Raw genomic sequence first — 17,978 nt, 5'->3', positions numbered from 1 at the left:
GCAGACATCACGACGTATCTTCTGGAGCCACAGGGTCAGCCTGCTGCCATGGGAGAAGCCAGACTCTCCCCGCTTTCCTCTCACTGTCCTGGCCACCCTTACAAGGATCTTGTGAATGAGTCACCATCCGCCAGCCACTCAGGCGTGGGTGGGCAGTAAGGGTCTGGGACGTGCATAGTTATCGCGTTTCCAGCGGTAGGTAGTACTACGCAGGGGAAATAGTTCAAACTCCGTCGTCCTGGCTCTGCTACTTTCAGTCCCAAGACCTTGAACAAATGACCTCCCTGCTCTGGGTCTCAGTCTGTGCACCTGTCAGCTGGGGATGATCATACTTAGAGGTTGGTTGTGGGGATCACGTGAGAAAACGTGCATGAGTGACTGGCTCTCCCACTCCCCTTAAAATTTGATATAATTTCAAGGTGGAAGGATGGCAGTGGAAAGAGGTTGAGGGGGGTGGTCTGCAGGGCTCGGAAGGTGTCCCACAGCAGAGGGGAAACGCCCAGGTGTGACCCCTTGCCTAGTGCTCAGTTCCCTGTGCCACAGAGGGACCAGGCTCCCTGTTGTTGCTGCAAGTTTTGCTTCTTACCATCAGCATGTCTTATGAAGAACAACCCCACTTCTCTACACTGGATGTTGTCTTCAGAGTTTTAAAGAGAACAGTTATGTCGAGTCAGTCAGTGAAGGGCCGGCACGCAGGTGTCCTACAGGCAGGATGAACAGAACCAAGAGTGGGGGACGCCATGGAAGCCCGTAGGACGTTTGCTCTGCCCCAGGCTCTGTGCTCACGCCGCACACAGCCCGTTTCCGATGCCTCTGCCAGCAAGGCTGTGAGGCGGGCCCTTCACCGCTGAGGGAACTGGGGCTGAAGAGGGGATGGACGTATTTTGTACACACACACTTCTCCATAGCAGAAGGAAGGCACTCTCTGAGCCTTCTTCAAGCCTTACCCCCCGGCATGCTCTCCTAGGCTAGGATTCGTACCTGAATCTGCTTTTAAGATCCTTCAGGGCAAAAGCACCACCTCAGCTGACAGTCAAAGGACATCAGCAAGGGCTAAGCGACACCTTGGTTTTTCTCATCCCAATTCCCTGGGCTTTCTCCAAGAAACCAAGAAGTGCTGATTCTGAAGAGAGAGAAGGAGGAGGGAAGTGGAAGGTTGAGGAAGGGGAGTGGGAGGAGGGAAAGGGGAAAGAGAAGGAGAAGAAGAAGAAGGGGGAAGTGAGCTCTTACACCCTAAGACCAGAATTTCAAGATGAAAGTTGCGTTATCACCCCTTTGACTGAAGTTTTGCCAAAACTGAAGGGCTACAAATTAGAATAAAACGCACGCTGTCAGAGGTCAAGAAAAGAAGACGATTTCAGTGTTGAAAACATTAAAGAGAATACTAACTCAGATGGACGGCAGCTTTTTAAAACTGTCTATCTCGGCTCTAGGTCCCAGAGTTCTCTCTGAGCTGTCATGGCTGCTCAATAGTACCCCCAATTCACCTCATCTACCGTGTTCTGGTGGCACCTGCCGGGAGTGCCACCAGGAGAGGGCTGATGCACGGCAGTGGCAGTGACCTTCTGGTTCACGCCTCATCCCTTTCCCCTCCACTGGGCTCCCTGTCTCAGACACTGCCTCTCCCGCTCACCCCATCCAGCCAGGCACTTCAGTTCCGTCCTGTTCACCACTATTTGCTGAAGGCCTACTGTGTGCCAGCGTTGAGCTAGACCTGGGGGTGAAGGAATAACCATCTCGACCTCTGCGTGCTCTTGACCCAGAGGATGGAGAATCTCACCTTGAGGCCATTGGTATCTGTGCCCTGCTGGGGATGGTCTGTATTTCAAAAAGCAGATGTGAGCGTAAGCAATGCCTCCAAGGTGGAGTTTGCAAGGGACTTGCTCCCTGTCAGCCCGCTTTGTAATGAGGGGGTTACTTAAGTGACTTTTTAGGCCATGGGAAAAATAATTAAATGGTAATTCTTTTCATCAATATGTCTGTGTGCAGTGCACTGTTGCAAGCGCTGTGAGTTAACTCCTTGGTATCACGTGGCACCCACAGGGCACCGAGCTCCCCACACTTCCCCTCCTTCCCATGAGGTAAATGTCACCATCCCCCTCATAGATGGGAAATCCACATGTGAGGGGTGCTAGGAAGGGACCTCCTGGAGGGACCTCCCAGAGCCCCCTCACTGATCCCCCTCAAAAGGGGCCATTCGGCCCTCCTGCGATGTCCACATTTGTCCCAGCATCTCCCCCTCATGGCTTTTGTGGTCATTGACTTCCTCCTGGAAGGCCCGTGAGTGGTTCCTCCTGAGAAGCTCTGGGTGTCCATTTCAGGAAAGAGAGAGAGAGAGAGAGAGAGAGAGAGAGAGTGTGTGTGTGTGTGTGTGTGTGTTTCTGTCTGTGACTGGCTGTGTCTGTATGTGTGCTTGGACAAGGCCAAGTCCTGCCTCTGTGGTGACTAACCGAGGTCACCTCAGTAGCTGAGGTCAAGACACCTTATAAGGTTTGGAGGCTGCAGGGAGAAAAAGCAGTGGTCAGCAATTGTGGTTTTCCCTACACTATTTTTAAAGTTAAAAAAATAATAATAATTAAAAAAAAATGAAACACTAAGCGGAAACTCATTGCCTTTAATAGCAAGGTCAGATTTAGATAAAGCACTGGTCCAGGGATTAGGGAGTGCTGGTGTGACTGGGCAGTCTGAGACGATCGGCTCCCCCAAACCCTCCAGGGGTCTTGTGAGCCCCCACACACCAACAATAATATGAACTACACCCTGCCCCCCTGCCCCCCCGTGCACCCTCACGATGGGTTATCATCCCCACTCACAGATGAGAAAATCGAGGCCCCCAGCTGTCATTCACATGCTCAAGGTCACCTCAACAGTGAGTAACGGCCCGTCCTTGTGCCCCAATGCCCCTGATCTTTGCACAACTCTGTATAGCACCCTTCCCCACCCCCCCAACCAAGTGCTTTACAGTGAGGGCTAAGCTTGCTGTTGGCTTGTTTAACCACTGATTTTCCATGAAGAAAAAGGCTTCTTTCAGAAAGATCGATTAAAACAAAACACTTTGAGAGGAAAGTTCTCTAAGCCGGCGTGCAGTATCAGCGTAACCCACGCCTCTAACCACTTCCTAACCATATCAGGAACTCTGGCTTTTTATAGCTGTAGACAGTGTTGAAAACAGTAGAGGGTCCCATCCCAAAATCCACCTCTCCCCACAGCCCCACTGGGGGCGAAGCCAGGCTCAGCGCCCCCCCACCTCAGCACCCTGCGGCTCAGTTTGCAATTTAGAACCTGGGGCTTTGACTTTGAGTACCTTGAGGGGTGTGTGTGTGTGTGTGTGTGTGTGTGTGTGTGTGTGTCCTCTTTAGACAAAGCACATCTCACCAAAGCTGCTCCCCTCATCCTTGGAAAGATACAGCCACAGGCACAAGGCCACCACACAAGGGCTAAATCATCCTGACCCTTGTCTGTTGTCACCGTTGTTGAATTTCCAGGCCTGGGCTGGCTGGGCATTTTATTTTCATTGCTGCTTGTTCGCACCATCAGCCTGGGGCTCTCCCTAGTCTGCAGCTGCTGGAGCTCAGAGCGTGCCACTCGCTGGAGATCCACAGTGCAGGACCCCACAGCAGTCCAGCCGACGGCGGGAGACGCTGAGCTCATCTAAACGAGTTGAGGATAGGAAGCCGTGTACGCTGTCTGTCCTGTCCTGAGTCTAGAGACCAGGCTGCCAGCCCTGTTCTGAGCATCTCGGAGCTCTCGGACACATTGTGACAATGTCAGGTTTCCCCCCCGCCATGCTTCCCACTCCCTCGACGTGGCTTCAGACTGTCCAGCCTCTCCGCTGACTCTGGCCACGAGGTGCGTCCTTGGACCTGACAGCTGAGTAGAAATAACAGTGACAACAGTACGTCCACCTTTGATCAAGCACCCACCAGGTGTATGAAAGGTTGACTAGTGGCTATGAACTTGGCCTTGGGGCCTGGCCACCTGCGTCAGGGCCTGCCTCTGCCTCTTACTAGCCTTGCGACCTGGAGCAAGTCTCTCACCCTCAGTGTCTTAAGCCCTCGTCCAAACACTGCTATGTCGCCTGCCCCCTGGCAGGCTGCGAGGCTTCAGTAAGCTGGCGTCCGTGCAATGCTGAGGACACACGGAAACACGCCACGCCGGTTATCTAGCTCTCGTGATGCTCAGTAATCACACCCCAGAGGGGTTACATGGAGTCGCTGCCTCTGTCCACAGTCCCCAGGAGGAACACGTGAAGCCACGTCTGGAGCATGCTGCGTTAGCTTCTGGGACTCAGAGCCTTGACGCTCCTGGGGACACGACTGGTCCTGGGCCCTGGGCCCTCCCGCTGCCCTCTGTGTCCGCTCCTCCCAGTGCCATCCCAGGATAGCTGTTCTCATTGTCCCACCCCTGCTTTGCCTGTGTCCCTTCAGTCCTGACTCCTGGAACCTTTTTAGGGCCAGTGCTGAAATGTGCTCACTTGTTCCAGAAAACACGTCCAGCTGAACAATCAGGAGGACGGGTCTGCTCTCCTCTGGTGTCTCTTTTACACAACGGATAACAGCACTAATGACCCAGATGAGCACGGGCACCCCACTTGACAGTTTCCAGAATGCTTCCCTCTGCTTTCCATCAATGCTCCTCTTCCAATGCAGTGACAGCGGCACCCTCTGGTGTACCCATTTCACGTATGAGGAAACTGAGCTATACGTTTCCGGTACTTTTGGTTTCTGCTATTTTTAGCTCAGGGTAGGGCTTAGAATGGAGTCAGCCAGAGCAGTGCTCTCCTTACATTGGATTAAGAGGGTACAGCTCAGCTCAAGGACACGCCGTCTTGTTCTGGATGTAAAACTACCCGTGGCACAGTGTGGGGTTGGTGGCGTGGCCAGATGTGGGCAGCTGGGACTTGAGTCCCGACTGTCACTCACCAGCTGGGAGCTGTTGGGCGAGGTACTGAACCTCACGTACCTGTTTTTTTGTTGTTGCTGTTTGTTTTCTTTCAATTCTCATGTTTCTTAATTTCCTCCTGGAACCCAGCTCCCACCAACCTATACTCTTAGAGAGGAAATGCTCCCAGCAACCTGAAATTTTAAGAGACTTCCAATAATTTTGCTGGCACAATTGACTTTCACAGCCACCGTTTCCATCATCTTCTAGGTGGGCTTCTAGTTTAAAGCCCGCACCAGTCTTAACTGAGCCAGGAACTCTTGCTGTTTAAGGAGCCCCCAGGAGTGGTGGTGGGATGCTGTCCTACCTTTTACAGAGTGTTCTTCCCAGAGGACAGGTCTGATCTTTGTCCCTGTTCAACCACCATCAGCCCATTGCATCTCTGAGCAACTTTACTTTGTAGCCAGGACTGAAGATCACCCTGCCCAGGGCCCTCACGCGGCTGGTGAGGAAACTGAGGCCGAGGGACCCTCGCTCATGATGACACAGAATGCTAAGGATATGGAGCAGCCCTGACCCAAATGCCTGTGGGCTTCTCCGGGAAGGGTTCTGGGACTCCCAGGCATGCAGGAAGGGTGCGGAGCCCTGATGTACACTGAGGTGTCTGGGCTGAGCAGGGAGCAGGAGATCTCGACTGTCATTCCTGAGTCCGCTTTCTCTTCCAGGGTGGCTCCGTGCTGGCCCCCGCTGCTGTCATTGGGAAGGACAGGGCTCAGCAGCAGGCAGCTGCTTTGGCAGACGAGGTCGGCTGCCCCACCTCATCCATCCAAGACATGGTATCCTGCCTCCGCCAGAAGCCTGCCAACATCCTCAATGATGCCCAGACCAAGGTGAGCACTTGTCCCCAACAAGGTGGGGAGGGGCATTCTCTGATCTTTTACAAGTGGGAAACTGGGCCTCGAAAGGAGACGTGACCCACCCAGGGCCACACAGTAGGTCGATGACCAACTGGCACTGGGTTGCACACTTACGGGTCCCCAGTGCTCGCAGGACCCAGTATGTAATGGACCACACCTGGGTACTGATGGCCAATGGACCTCAGTGCACTTGGGATTTTATCTGTAAAATGGGATAATGTGTGAGCCTTATACAGTAGGAGAATAAATGAAGTGACATATGCAAAGGGTCTTGCCTGTGCTGGGACTGTGGTGACACTCGTCAGGTCACCGCTACACGTACTGAGCATTATGGTCATGCTGCAGTGTAGTGGGGCCACCCCACCCGCTTAGAAAGAGCACTTGTGTGCTCCCTTTCCCTGCCTGCAAAGCTCCTGCTCACAGCCCATAGTCACTGGCCGTGCCTGACATTAATGAATGGGACATTAGCAGGAACAACTGTTGTCCCTTCAGCAATGAGCCTGGGCTCACAGACGTGGCGTGGCTCTGGTCCTCAGTTCCCCTAAATGTGAGCTAATTGGATAGTGGCCAGATGTGATGCATTTCCCTGTCATAGCCTGCCTTTGGCCACCAACTCATCCTTGTTCGATGTCTCCTTCTGCCTTACACACCTACGGGCTCAGGCTTACCCATTCCTCTCTGTGGATGATTGGCTGTCACCTCGGCAGGAAGGCTCTGGGAAGCTCCCCTGGGACCAACCATTGCTCAGAGCAAGACTCGCCTTGCCAGCCCCTGGGGCCCTGCCTGCTCATGGCAGTCATTTTGCTCTGATTTCCCAATACAGCCCCAGATGGATAACCAGGATTGGTGTTCAGAATGGTTAAGACCTAAGCAGTGAAGCAATGTAATTGATTATTTCAGTACCACTTTTTTAAAAAGGATGGAAATCCATATAAACATTGGTATCCCTTTGCACCCGGTACAGCTCCTGGCTGTGAGTGGCCCTTTCCACTACTGGGGCCCTGTGGTCGATGGCCAGTTTCTCCGGGAGGCTCCAGCCAGAGCGCTGCAGAGGTCCCCGCGGGCGCGGGTCGATCTGCTCCTCGGCAGTTCTCAGGACGACGGGCTCATCAGCAGAGCGAAGGCTGTGAAGGTAGGCGGACGCAAGCCTCAGAGGCCCGCTGGGGGCGGCCCTGGCTCTGGTCCTCTAACTTGGCCCTTGGTTGAGCGTCACAGACTTACTCGCTTGTTTACAAAACAATTGCTGGAAAAGTGCTGTGTGCAATGGCTCTGTAAGGAGCATGGGAGGTGGTGATGGGGGTTCAGAAACACAACACCTGCAGCCTCTCAGCAGCACAGACCCAGACGTGTGCACACATTGCTTCTGTGGGTGCCTCACTGTGGGCAACAGTGCCCCAAAGGGCTCTAGCTTCAGGGCTGCTGGCCGTGGAGACCCCTGGGCTATGAAGGAGGCTTGTCCCACTGAGACTGGGAGAAGGCCAGGCAGCTGGATGAAGGGGCACCGTCTCCCAATCCTGGCAGGGACACACACACACCAGCCTTTCACTCTGGTTTTCTTACCCAGAACAGCGGGTAAGAACACCCATGCACTTGGCAAGCCGCTTCGCGTGGCTTGTTGTCGACACAACCAAGTGGGGATAAGTTGTGAGGTCATTTATCTGCCTGAACACACACTTCCTTCTCTGGCCAGGTGCCATCTCCTCTCACTAGGACGTGGCTCACCCTGGAAGGAGCCAAGCGCATCCAACCCCTTCTTGCATGAAACCCAGTGAGGACACACTCAGCACAGGCTGGGTCTGCCTCTATCAACTATAAGGCAACATAACTGGAATGAACAGAAACGGCAACAAAAGATCGTTAATGCAAACGGATCTTACACTTCCTTGGGTTGCTCTGTTCCCTGGGGTAGTATCTCACTTCGCGGAATCTATCGTACAGCAACAAAAGTGTCACTTTGACCTGAGGAACATACCAGGGTGTGTATCACAGCATTAATTATTGTGGCCAAACATTGGAAGCAACTCAAATGTCCATTAACAGGGAAGAGGCTGAATAAATTACGATACACACAAGCTATTACGTGTTATGCAGAAGGTGAAAAGAACACACTAGATAGGTCTCTGACAGCTTGGGGGATGCCTGCGAAATCTTGGAGAACCGGGGAGCAAAAACTGAGAATGCAGAGGAATGTGAAATTAAGGCAGCGTTCCTATTTTAAAAACAACCAAGGTAGACCTAGCTGTAAATATGTAAATGTGTCAAATTCTGTGAGTCCTGTGAAAGGTTAAAGGTGTAGAAAGATATGCAGCAAGCAATTACCATTGGCTGTGTCGGGAGGTGCGGCAGTGTGAAAAAGAATGTTCTGAACTTCATATTACTACTATTACTACACATACATATATGTGCATGTCATCTACAACATATATGCATACATATTGGTGTATATGTATCTGGAGAGAGAGAGCTGCGTGCGAGTGTGTTGTGGGGTGTCACAGAGCAGAGCTTGGTCACTGTTAGCTTCGGTCCAGTTGACCCACAGCCCTGAAGAAAGGACTTTTGCCGGGATCCATCTACATTTTTCCGCTGGGCACTCATCTGTAACACAGCCTTCCCCGAAGGGGCTGCAACTGGATTAGTGAACCAGACTAACCGCTCAGGAAGCACTGAGATGCCACTCTTCACCACTAGCCCTCTGCGTTTCTTCTCTAAAATAGGAGTCTTCAAATTACCTTTGATCAAGCCCCACATCAGTTAAAACTGAGTATTAGGTTGGTGCAAAAGTAACCGCGGTTTAAAAGGTTACAAAGAATTGGAAAAACCGCAATTGGTTTTGCATCAACCTAATAAGCAGAGGCACTGTAATCTGAATTATGTACCTGTGTACTCCTGTAGTAATATGCTGAATTATAATATTATAAAACATTCCTAAAAACAAAAGAAAATTCAAAGCATGAGAAAGAAATGAACGTTCTCCTATTTGTGCTGCAGCCTGTCCGTGCTCCACGCTGGAGACAATGGCCTCCGGTCTGGACATAATGGAAACACGTGGCTACTGAACCCTTTTCTGGGCAACGCCTCCTTCTCACCTCGCCCTGTGGGGCAGGAGGTGGGAATCTTTGTGCAGAAGCGATTATATCCTCACAGTTCTGACTCTTTGGACCATGTGCTGAAAATGTATCCCCACCATCTTTGACTTTTAGAAAGAGGAAGAACTACTTTTATGTTCCCGGGAGGCTGGGATCATCCCAGGCAGGTGGGAGGGAGCAGGCGCTGGCAGCTGGTTCCCATATCCTCGCAGGGCACTGGAAAAGCCATGCATAGGATCTGGGAGAGGGGAGCTCTTACTGGCAGATTTGGGGCTGTGGTTGACTGAGGACAGCCCCAGTCTACATTGTCTGATTATGCCAGCCGGTTCTAAGAGGGTTGCCTGGGCACCTGGCTGCCTTGGTCTTTCCTGGTCCGCTCCCAGCAGCTGTTTGGGAGTTTCCCAACTCTGTCCTCAATTTCTGAGCCCCTCCCACCATGTTGCTGGATCCAGAGAACAATGCATTTTTATTCCTCTCATTGTGTTTCCCTCTGCCGCTTTCAAGGAGACATTTCCCAGGTCCATTTGCAAAGAAAAAATAATGTCTGCTGACAGGAACTCACTAACCACACCAGTACGGGCCTGGGAAAGTGTGCCCTCATGTCCAGAATGGGGAAACCGCTAGGAGGGCATGGCAGAGCAGCGCCAGCTCTGTTTCACTGCCGTTGTCCAAGCCCCAGTCCCGGGCAGTGCTCCCTCTGCACATTTGCTCTCTGTTAGACCATTCTTCTCTCACCTGCCTTCTCCTCTCATTCTCTTGGGAACACACACTTGTGTGACCACTGAACCGCTCTTGTGAGCCTCATCCTATCCTTCCAGGAGCTCATCTAGGTGCTGATGTGGACAATTGAGAGCAAGAGGGAAATACTCATAGTCAGGGTGGCAGCCAGCTCCACACTTGTGATGCCATGATGTGCTGGCTCCTCCCAACTTTCTATGCCCTGCCTGGACTTTTCCCTTGAACGCTAGGCTCCTTTACTTCACAGTCTGATGGACTTCTTCACTTCGATGTCTCATAGCTCCTCACTCTTAACCCATCCCAATGAACTACTGATTCCCCCTCTGCCCCTGCCCCCAACCAGCAGGTTCTCCCGTCACCATCTCAACAAACAGCAGCTCACGCTTCTGCACGTTCGGTCTCCAAACCAGAGTCATTCTGGGCTCTGCTCTCGCCCATCCTGCCAGCATTCTATCAGCAAATCTGGTGGGCTCTAGCGTCAGAATGCATCCAGAATCCAGCCACCTGTCTCTCACCACGTCTTCTGCCATCACTCTGACCCATGCCATCATCTTTCTCCAGGATTTTATGATGCCCCCCCCCACAATGATCTCCCTGTGTCTGGCTTTGCCCCTGTGATCTGTGACAGCCAGTGGCAGGAGTCATCCCTTTACAGTAGAAGTCAGGTCATGTTACTCCTCTACTCAGGGCCCTCCCATGGCCTCAGCACACCTGGAGAAAAAGCCACGTTCCTCACAACGACCTCCAAGGCCTCACCTGACGTGGCCCCAACTCTTGCTCTCTGACCCCCCCAACTTCTACTTCCCCTAGCTCACTGTGCTTCATCCCAGCTGGTCCCTACGGCGTTCCTCAACTATGCAGAGCACGCTCCCACCTTAGAGTCTCAGCATTTGCTGTTCTTCTTCTAGAATGTTCTTCTCTAAGTAACTCACTGCCACACTTCCTTCAGGGTCTGCTTCTTCAGAGAGAATTTGCTTGAACACTCGGCGGGAAAGGGCAGCCATATCCCCAGCAGTCTCTCCCCCCTTATCCTGCCCCCCAGCCTCAGTACTTACACCCCTCAACACATTATCGTGTGTTTCTGTGCCTCTTATATTTCTTCCTCACCTAGCACGTGAGCCCCATGGACACTGAGACTTTATCTAATTTGCTTTCCACTGTATCTCTGGTTCCTGGGAAAGTGTCTGGTACACAGTAAGGGCTCAGCGGATCTTTATTAGATTGAAATAATGAAATTATAGATGATGTACCATCTGCCAGGATGTAACCTAGCAGTCTTCAATGAAATAATCCATCCCCCATCAATCCTAGGAAGCAGGAATTATTGTCACTCTTTTTCAGATGGGACCTCAGATCAGAGGCAGAATGCAGATCCAGGTCTTCCCAACTCCAAAGGGCATCTCTTTCTTTTATAGCACAATGGGAAAAGCCAGGCCTTCCCTCCACCACTGAGTGCACTGGGCACTCATGTGTACACAAACACAGCCGGAATAGGGCCATTCTATGCAAAGGGTTTTGGGATTCCACCCACTTTCTTACTTTATCTCAACCACAACCCAGGAACCAGCATTCAACACCGTAGTGCTAAGTAAGAAACAGGCTTCGAGAGGGTTAATGATTGTCCCAAGGTCATCTACCTAGTCATGTGCAAAGCCAAGTCTCCATGTCAGGTCCTGCGTCTCCAAATGGGGTGCTTTGCCCAGGACCCTGCATGTGCTAAATTCTAGAGCAGGGATGGTACAGACACTGGCACCCCGCAGCCGAGAGGCACCCTCAGAATCCTGCCCAACACAGAGCTGCCATGGGGCAGTGTAGACACACAAGTGGAAAGTGAGCTACCAGCTGTCCTCTAGACACAGGGTTAGTTTCTCTTTTGTTTTAAAACATCTTACTCATGGATACCCTGTGGGTTACCCTCCCTTATCTCAACCTGCTCAAGACATGTGTTTAGAGTTGGGTTTGTAGGTTTCTCTGTTTTCTCCCAGAAAGCTCCGTAGGACCTGGGTCCATAGGACCATTAGCTGAGGGGAGCCCCAGAAGGGTGCATCGCCGAGGACTCAGACCCAGAGATTCCTTCTCCTCTGATACCAGCCCAGCCCCTGCCCTATCTGAATTAGGATGGATCAATGGCAGAAAATCACCACACCCACCTAGCACAGAGTGTCCCACATGTTTTCTAACATGGAGACCTGTTTGTCTAGTCATGCAACACTTAATGAGGTCACTTCCTCTGTGCCAGACACCCTGCTGGGTGTTTAGGGAATTCACACAAATTAAATCTGCCCTCAGGGAGCTCACAGTCAGGTAAGGAGATCGAACAAGAGCAAAAGTAAATAACTACAATGCAGCTTGATACCTGCTGTATGGAGAGATGAACGTCGTACGGCAGGACCTCAGGGGGCAGTCGTGGGAGAGGTGTCACTGGACCCACAGTGGCACTGCCAGCAGGAGTGACACGGTGATGAAGGCACTGACCAGGACACCTGTCCCCCAGCCGTCTGTCAACAGAGCAGGGAGAGTGTCCTGGGTGTCCTTGATTGTAGTCGAGAGCACTTGAGTTCCCCAGAGCCTGAGTCTCACTTTCTTTCTCTGTAAAATCAGAGGATTATTAGTGAATCTTCTCATAAAGAATTTGAGAGGATTCAGATACACTCCAGTGTCTGGCAGATAGGATGGGCTCAATCAGTATTAGTTTTTCACTTCATTCTTTAGCTGTACTATTATGATTGGTGTCCAGAGCTCTTCTCCCTGACCCAGAGAATTACCTAGGGAAAGCAGGAATACACAGGACAGACAATCACTGAATCGCATCTCCGGGCCTGAGACCAATTTTCCAAATCGTGGCACACACACACACGCACACACACACACGCACACACACACACACGCACACACACGCACACACACATGCACACACACGCACGCACACGCACGCACGCGCACACGCGCGCGCACACACACACACACACACACACACACACATGCTTTCTGTTCCTGCCAACCCTGCATCAATGCCATTAGAGCCCGAGCCACAAACACATGTGAGCCAGATTCCTGGGAAGGCACCGGAGAGGCAGGGGTCTCCCTGCCTCACTGAGGTGCTGCCCTGAGACCCACCTGTCACCTCAGCAGAGCCACCAAATTCCCGCCTACCAAAGAGATTGGGTGGGTAGGGCTTCCTGCGAGCCCAGGAGAAGACCCTGACTCGGCTGCCATCCCACCATAGGAGGCCCACCCAAGGAGTCCTGACGACACCCGCCAAGTTTACAACATACCCGTAGGGCATCAGGGCTGCCCGAGACGCCTGGAAGGCTCCATCCTCCGAGAATGAGCTTGTTCTCCGAAGTAGCGGCTTTCTGTTGCAATTCTTCATCAGTCGCTGTGGTGGGATTTTTTTCCCCCTTCTCTCTCTCTCTCTCTCTCTCTCTCTCTCTCTCTCTCTCTCTCTCTCTCTCTCTCTCTCTCTTCCTAACTGGTAAAATTGACAGTCTGCCTACATTAACCGGGCATTAATTTGCATGATCAAAAGCAGATTTGTTCCAAGACGCAATGGTCTGCCTGCCCCTGCAAGCAAAGGCATCTTCAAGGAAATCAAGACAAATCAGAAACAGCACGTTGCCACTGCTGCCTGCCCCGGAGCCTGGCCAGGAGTTGGCCTGGTCCAGGAGCAGGTGGAGTGGGGTCCCTGCGGGGTGCGGAGGGGGAGCGCCACCCGTCTGAGAGTTGGAAAGCAGCACCTGGCAGCCTTAGGCGCTGGCACCAGCCCCAGCACAGGAACATCAAGCCTCTGGTGACAGATTATAGCAGAGGACCATGCAGGAGTCCCAGCAGGGACACACAATGTCCTGAAAAGAGACACTGCTGCACTGAATCCCCCTCACTCAGGGGTGTGTGGGGCATTAGGATCTGACCCCGGGCGCCCGGCCCAGGACCTGAAACCAGAAAATGGGTCTCAATTCCCTGCTTCCGCCACACAATTCGGGCAAGTTGCTGAACCAGTGAACTGCAGTTTCTTATCCCTCACGTGGGCACGGGGAGACCAGCCCTGCCTGCCTCCTGCAGTCTGAGAGGCCTTCCAGGCCACAGGGACAGCTCCCATCGCCCCGGGGGACCCTGTCCGGTTCCCTGGCTCTGGGCTGCCCGCACACACGGTGAATAGAGTTGACGCTTCCGCATGTCACCTGGTCTCATTGTCCCCAGAGCCCTGCCAGGTGGGGTCATTCTCAGTTCAGAGAAAGCTGAGGATCAGCATGGTCAGATGTGTGCCTCCAAAATAGGAAACATTGTATTTGCTACTGCACTGGTAAGTGCGGTAATTATATTTACTATTTACTCAATCATATGTATTATTTACGGCACTGGTAAAAGATGAATGTAAATCAGGCTGGATTCATTATTGTATAGGATTTGTTTGTTTGTTTGTTTGTTTATTTATTTATTTATTTATTTATTCATGATTTTAAAAGAAACTAAAAGGAAAATGTTTTCACTAGCCCCTAAAATCGTGGTGGGCCCGGGCACTGGGCCTGCTGGGCCTGCTGGAGACGTGGGCCCCTCTGCCCTTCACACCCATAATAAGTAGTAGAAGCAGGAGCCGCCCATGTGTTAATTCTTGGATCTATCCTGTGCATGTTTATTAAGGGTTCTCCTCCAGGCTCTGAAGGAAAATTGTCACCCAAACAGATAAAGCTCCTGACTTGTGGGGTTTATGTTCCAGTGAGAGAACACAGACAATGCTTTGTAAGGAAATAAATTCAGAAGTTCGGTTCTTGAAGAAGTGCTCTTAAGAGAATGAAATGGTAACGGGAGAGGAAGTAGGTGCAATGGGGAACAGTCCCTTAGCTAGGGGGCAAGGGAGGTGACTGTGGGCTGAGTGATGAGAAGGGCCAGCCTTGGGGACATCTAGGTGAAGAGCCAGTGCAAAGGCCCTGGGGCAGGGCTTGTTTGTGGGACAGAGAAGGCCAGAGTGACAGGAAACCCCGTGGATAATGGCGAGAGTGGTGGGAGAGGAAGTTGGATGTGTTAGAGTGACATGTTTGTTAAGGTCTCATTGGCCATTAGAAAAATGATTTTATTCTACTTGCAGTGGGCAGATATTGGCATGTTCTAAACTGGGAAGTGATTGTATTGATTTATCTCTTTTAAAGAGAACATTCTGACAGCTCTAGGGAAAATTGACTATGGAAAGATAACAAAGGAAGTAGAGACCAGGTTACACTCTGTTGTGAGGGGCAGGGAGCGAGCGAGTAAGTGAAATTATGGTAACGGTGTGAAATGACCCGACGTGGGGTGTATCTTGGACTGGGGGTAGGGTATAGGAATTGGGAGTTCGGGCGAGAAGTCAGAGCCGTAGATACAGGTTTGGAAGAAATCCAGGAAGAGTTGATGTCATTTTGATGAAAGGAAAAGAAGCTTCTGAAAGGAAGCAGAAGTCAAGTGTTGGATGTCATTGGAAGTGGTGTCCGATGAGGGCAGAGATCTGACCACTGGACCTGCCAGGATATAGGGAGGCAGGTCCCGGGTGACCTTGATAGGGGCCGTTTCGGTTGAGTGAGGGGAAGGGAAGGATGAGCAGAGGAGGCTGAGGGGAGCGTGAGGAATGCGGACGTGGTCGCGTCTTCCCAAACCCACCCCGATTCCACTATACTGTCACCTCGCCTGGAGGCAAACGCTCAACCCATTTTCATGGGGACACTTCGCTCGTTGACAAGGTGCCTTCCCAACTCTCTGTCCATAGAAAGATCTGTGTCATGTGAAATATGAATCCACAGTTGCTGGCTGACCGTGGGTCTTTCATTTATGTTCACGAAGTGAACAAATGAGTTTTGGTGTCTCCACCTACCTCAGGGCTTTAGAGAATTCCGGGGACATCCATCCATCCATCCATCCATCCATCCATCCATCCATCCATCCATCCATCCATCTAGACCTACAAGAATCTGATGAAGTCTGATAGGCTGCCTATTTTTCCTTTGGGTGTTTTACTCTGGGTCTGTCCGTCTCAGACCTATGACATCATAACCATTTGGCATAACTTGGAGAGTAAACAATGGATAAAGTAATTAAGGATCTTCTGTGTACAAAGCCCCCACCTGCCACACTCTATGAGTGCTTCTGCCCCGCGATGGGGAAGACATGGTGAGGATAGGAGCCAGGAGAGGGCAGAAGGAGTGGACACGAGGCGTGGGTTAGGATGACCTTAGAAGGACAGTCAACAGACGGGGGTACACTAGAACGTTGCAGGAAATGGGGACGTGGAAGGAGACAGGAAACATCTCTTTTTTAATCAGGTGACGGAGTACTGGGCTTAGTCACTGAGAACAGAAGGGGAAGAAAGTTCTGGAGGTGAGGAAGAACATGTGTGGTTGATGAAATTAAACTGTGCTCATGTTGAGTGTGAGAGACCTGAGAGATTCCTAGAAGGTGAGACGCATTTGGGTATGCAAGTTTGGGGTCCAGGTTGGAGCAAGATTTAGGGATCATTAATTCACAGCCCGTTGTGGGAGCAAAAGGAGGAAATGGTAACACCTCCCGAACATCCATGGACAGGAGGGGAAAAGAAGGGGGCAGAGGTGGCAGCTGAGGAGCCCCAGCATTTAAAAGTGTGTTAAGAGTTAAAAGACAGCAGAAGGGATTCTAGACGTGAGCCTGAGATAGAGCAGTTTAGGGAAAGATGGGGTGGGGGTCGTTGAGTCGAGTGGAAAAGGGTGCCAGGAAGGGATTGGTGAGCATCACCACGGTGAGCTGGGGTGGGTGCCCGGGGCCATCACTGACCTCGGTGAGAGTAGCCAGCCGGTGGAGGAGGGGATAGCCCGAGGGCTGTGGGGCTTCCTGAGTGCACACCCTGGGCTGGGAACACAGAGGGGGGCAGACAGAGACCCTGCTTGGTGGACCTTCCCTTTTCGTGGATGAAAGGAGGGTCCCTGGGTCCAAGAAAAGGGACTGGATTTGAGGAGGGCTCAGGATGGGCGAATTCCCTGCGAAGGAGAGGGTTGTGCAGGTATGGGGAGAGCCCTGAGGAGCACCCTGGGTTTTTAGCTGAACCATGGGATTGGTGTGGCAAGAGAGGGAGCCAGTAGGAAAGAGGAGTGGCTGGGGGTTTCTCACTGGGGCCCCACAGAGCTGGGGGCACCAGCTCATGGACGCCTGGCAGATGGCCTGCTCTGCCTCTCCTCCTGTGGACCCCCAGCTCTGGCAGCTGCCAACCACCATGGAAGAGCCCTCTCCTGGCCGCTCCTGAAGCAAAAGCAGATTGAGGCCACACCCGCTGCTCAGCTCTCCCTTCCCTTCAGCCTCCAAGGCACTGAATAGAAATTTGTTGAATGGATAGTGAATTGAACACAAAAACTCTGTAGCTAAGTGTTTTTCATCATATCTCTCAAACTGGACATGAACATAAGGATACTTATGTTTAACAATTTACCAACCAGAGGGGAGAGAGAAGTCACATTCATTGTTGCCCGTGTGTCAGCCACTTGATAATCACTAATTCCCTGGACTCTGATGTCAACCCCAGGCACAGAGAAGGATGTTCACTGAACCAATTGATTGATCGGTGGTGAATCTCCTGAGGTCACACACTAGAGCTGGATTTGCACCCGGGTCTCTCACATGCCAGAGTCGTTCTCAGTCCACTGGGCCCCAGGCGACAGTGACGCGCTCCATAGTCTCTAAGTGTTTCCAAGGGACTGTCACTTTTCTGTAGGACATGTGAATGGCAGGCCTTTAAACACATACACCAAGGACGTGCCAGTTCTGGATCGCCCTTAATGAAGCCCTGCCTGCAGCAAACCCGCTTCTGAGGCAGGTCTCGCCTGTAATTACAGCTGGTGGAAGTCAGCGCTGGCAGTCACGTGGCGGCCCCAGTGCCTCCTGCTGACTCTCTAATTAAACCAGCAGCAGCATCTGTGCCTCGGTCCTTGCCAAGAACAGAGAGCTGTGGGTCTCGCTGAAAAAGCGCCCCTTCGCATTCCTGCGGGCCCCTGGGGGCTTGGGCCCACCCTCCAGCCGTCTCCAGGATATTGACCAGTGGGCAAGGCCACTCCCAGCTAGTCTCAGCAGCCCCAATCCCCTGGAAATGGGAAACTCACCGCCAGCTCATGGAAGCATAAACCAGGTTCCTCCCTTCAGCTTCCTAGCTGTGGAACTGTCTAGATGGGTTTACATTAGAGACACTTCCTGCAATGCCAGGCTTGGTGCCCTGGGGCTCCAAAAAGCTGCCTAATCATGGAAAGAGTGTCTGCAGAGCCCGTGAAGGACGCTCTGTTCATTAGGTGGGGTTGGCCATGTTCCAGCCGGGATTTGGAAGAGGGGTTCCAAGGGTTTGGAGTCACAGCCAATGGGACAAGTGCCGCTG

At 52.0% G+C, this 17,978-nt stretch overlaps 2 protein-coding genes across 4 annotated transcripts in view; one reads left to right on the top strand and one right to left on the bottom strand.

Moving 5' to 3' along the window:
- The window catches only part of SLA (Src like adaptor), a 57,610-nt gene extending 43,790 nt beyond the window's left edge, over positions 1–13,820 (bottom strand). Inside the window, exons 1-3 of one of the 3 annotated variants that reach the window (XM_081071192.1) lie at positions 12,898–13,818; positions 11,979–12,211; positions 982–1,123 (exon numbers count right to left, since the gene is read on the bottom strand). The gene's annotated coding sequence lies outside the window, so the exon portion shown is untranslated. Of the gene's footprint in view, positions 1–981; positions 1,124–11,978; positions 12,212–12,897 lie in introns of all 3 variants that reach the window. The other 2 variants (XM_081071193.1, XM_081071191.1) reach the window with 2 other exon arrangements.
- TG (thyroglobulin) overlaps positions 1–17,978 on the top strand; it is a gene marked incomplete at its 5' end in the record, with an annotated part of 218,933 nt that overhangs the window by 181,013 nt on the left and 19,942 nt on the right. Inside the window, 2 exons of the mRNA XM_081071189.1 lie at positions 5,607–5,771; positions 6,763–6,930. Of these exons, the coding sequence (XP_080927315.1) occupies positions 5,607–5,771; positions 6,763–6,930 (333 nt within the window). The remainder of the gene's footprint in view (positions 1–5,606; positions 5,772–6,762; positions 6,931–17,978) is intronic.

This window comes from Rhinolophus hipposideros (assembly GCF_964194185.1).
Source record: "Rhinolophus hipposideros genome assembly, chromosome: 13".
NCBI lineage: Eukaryota > Metazoa > Chordata > Mammalia > Chiroptera > Rhinolophidae > Rhinolophus > Rhinolophus hipposideros.
Note: the sequence above shows the minus strand (reverse complement) of the source record. Positions and strands in the feature narration are given on the sequence as shown.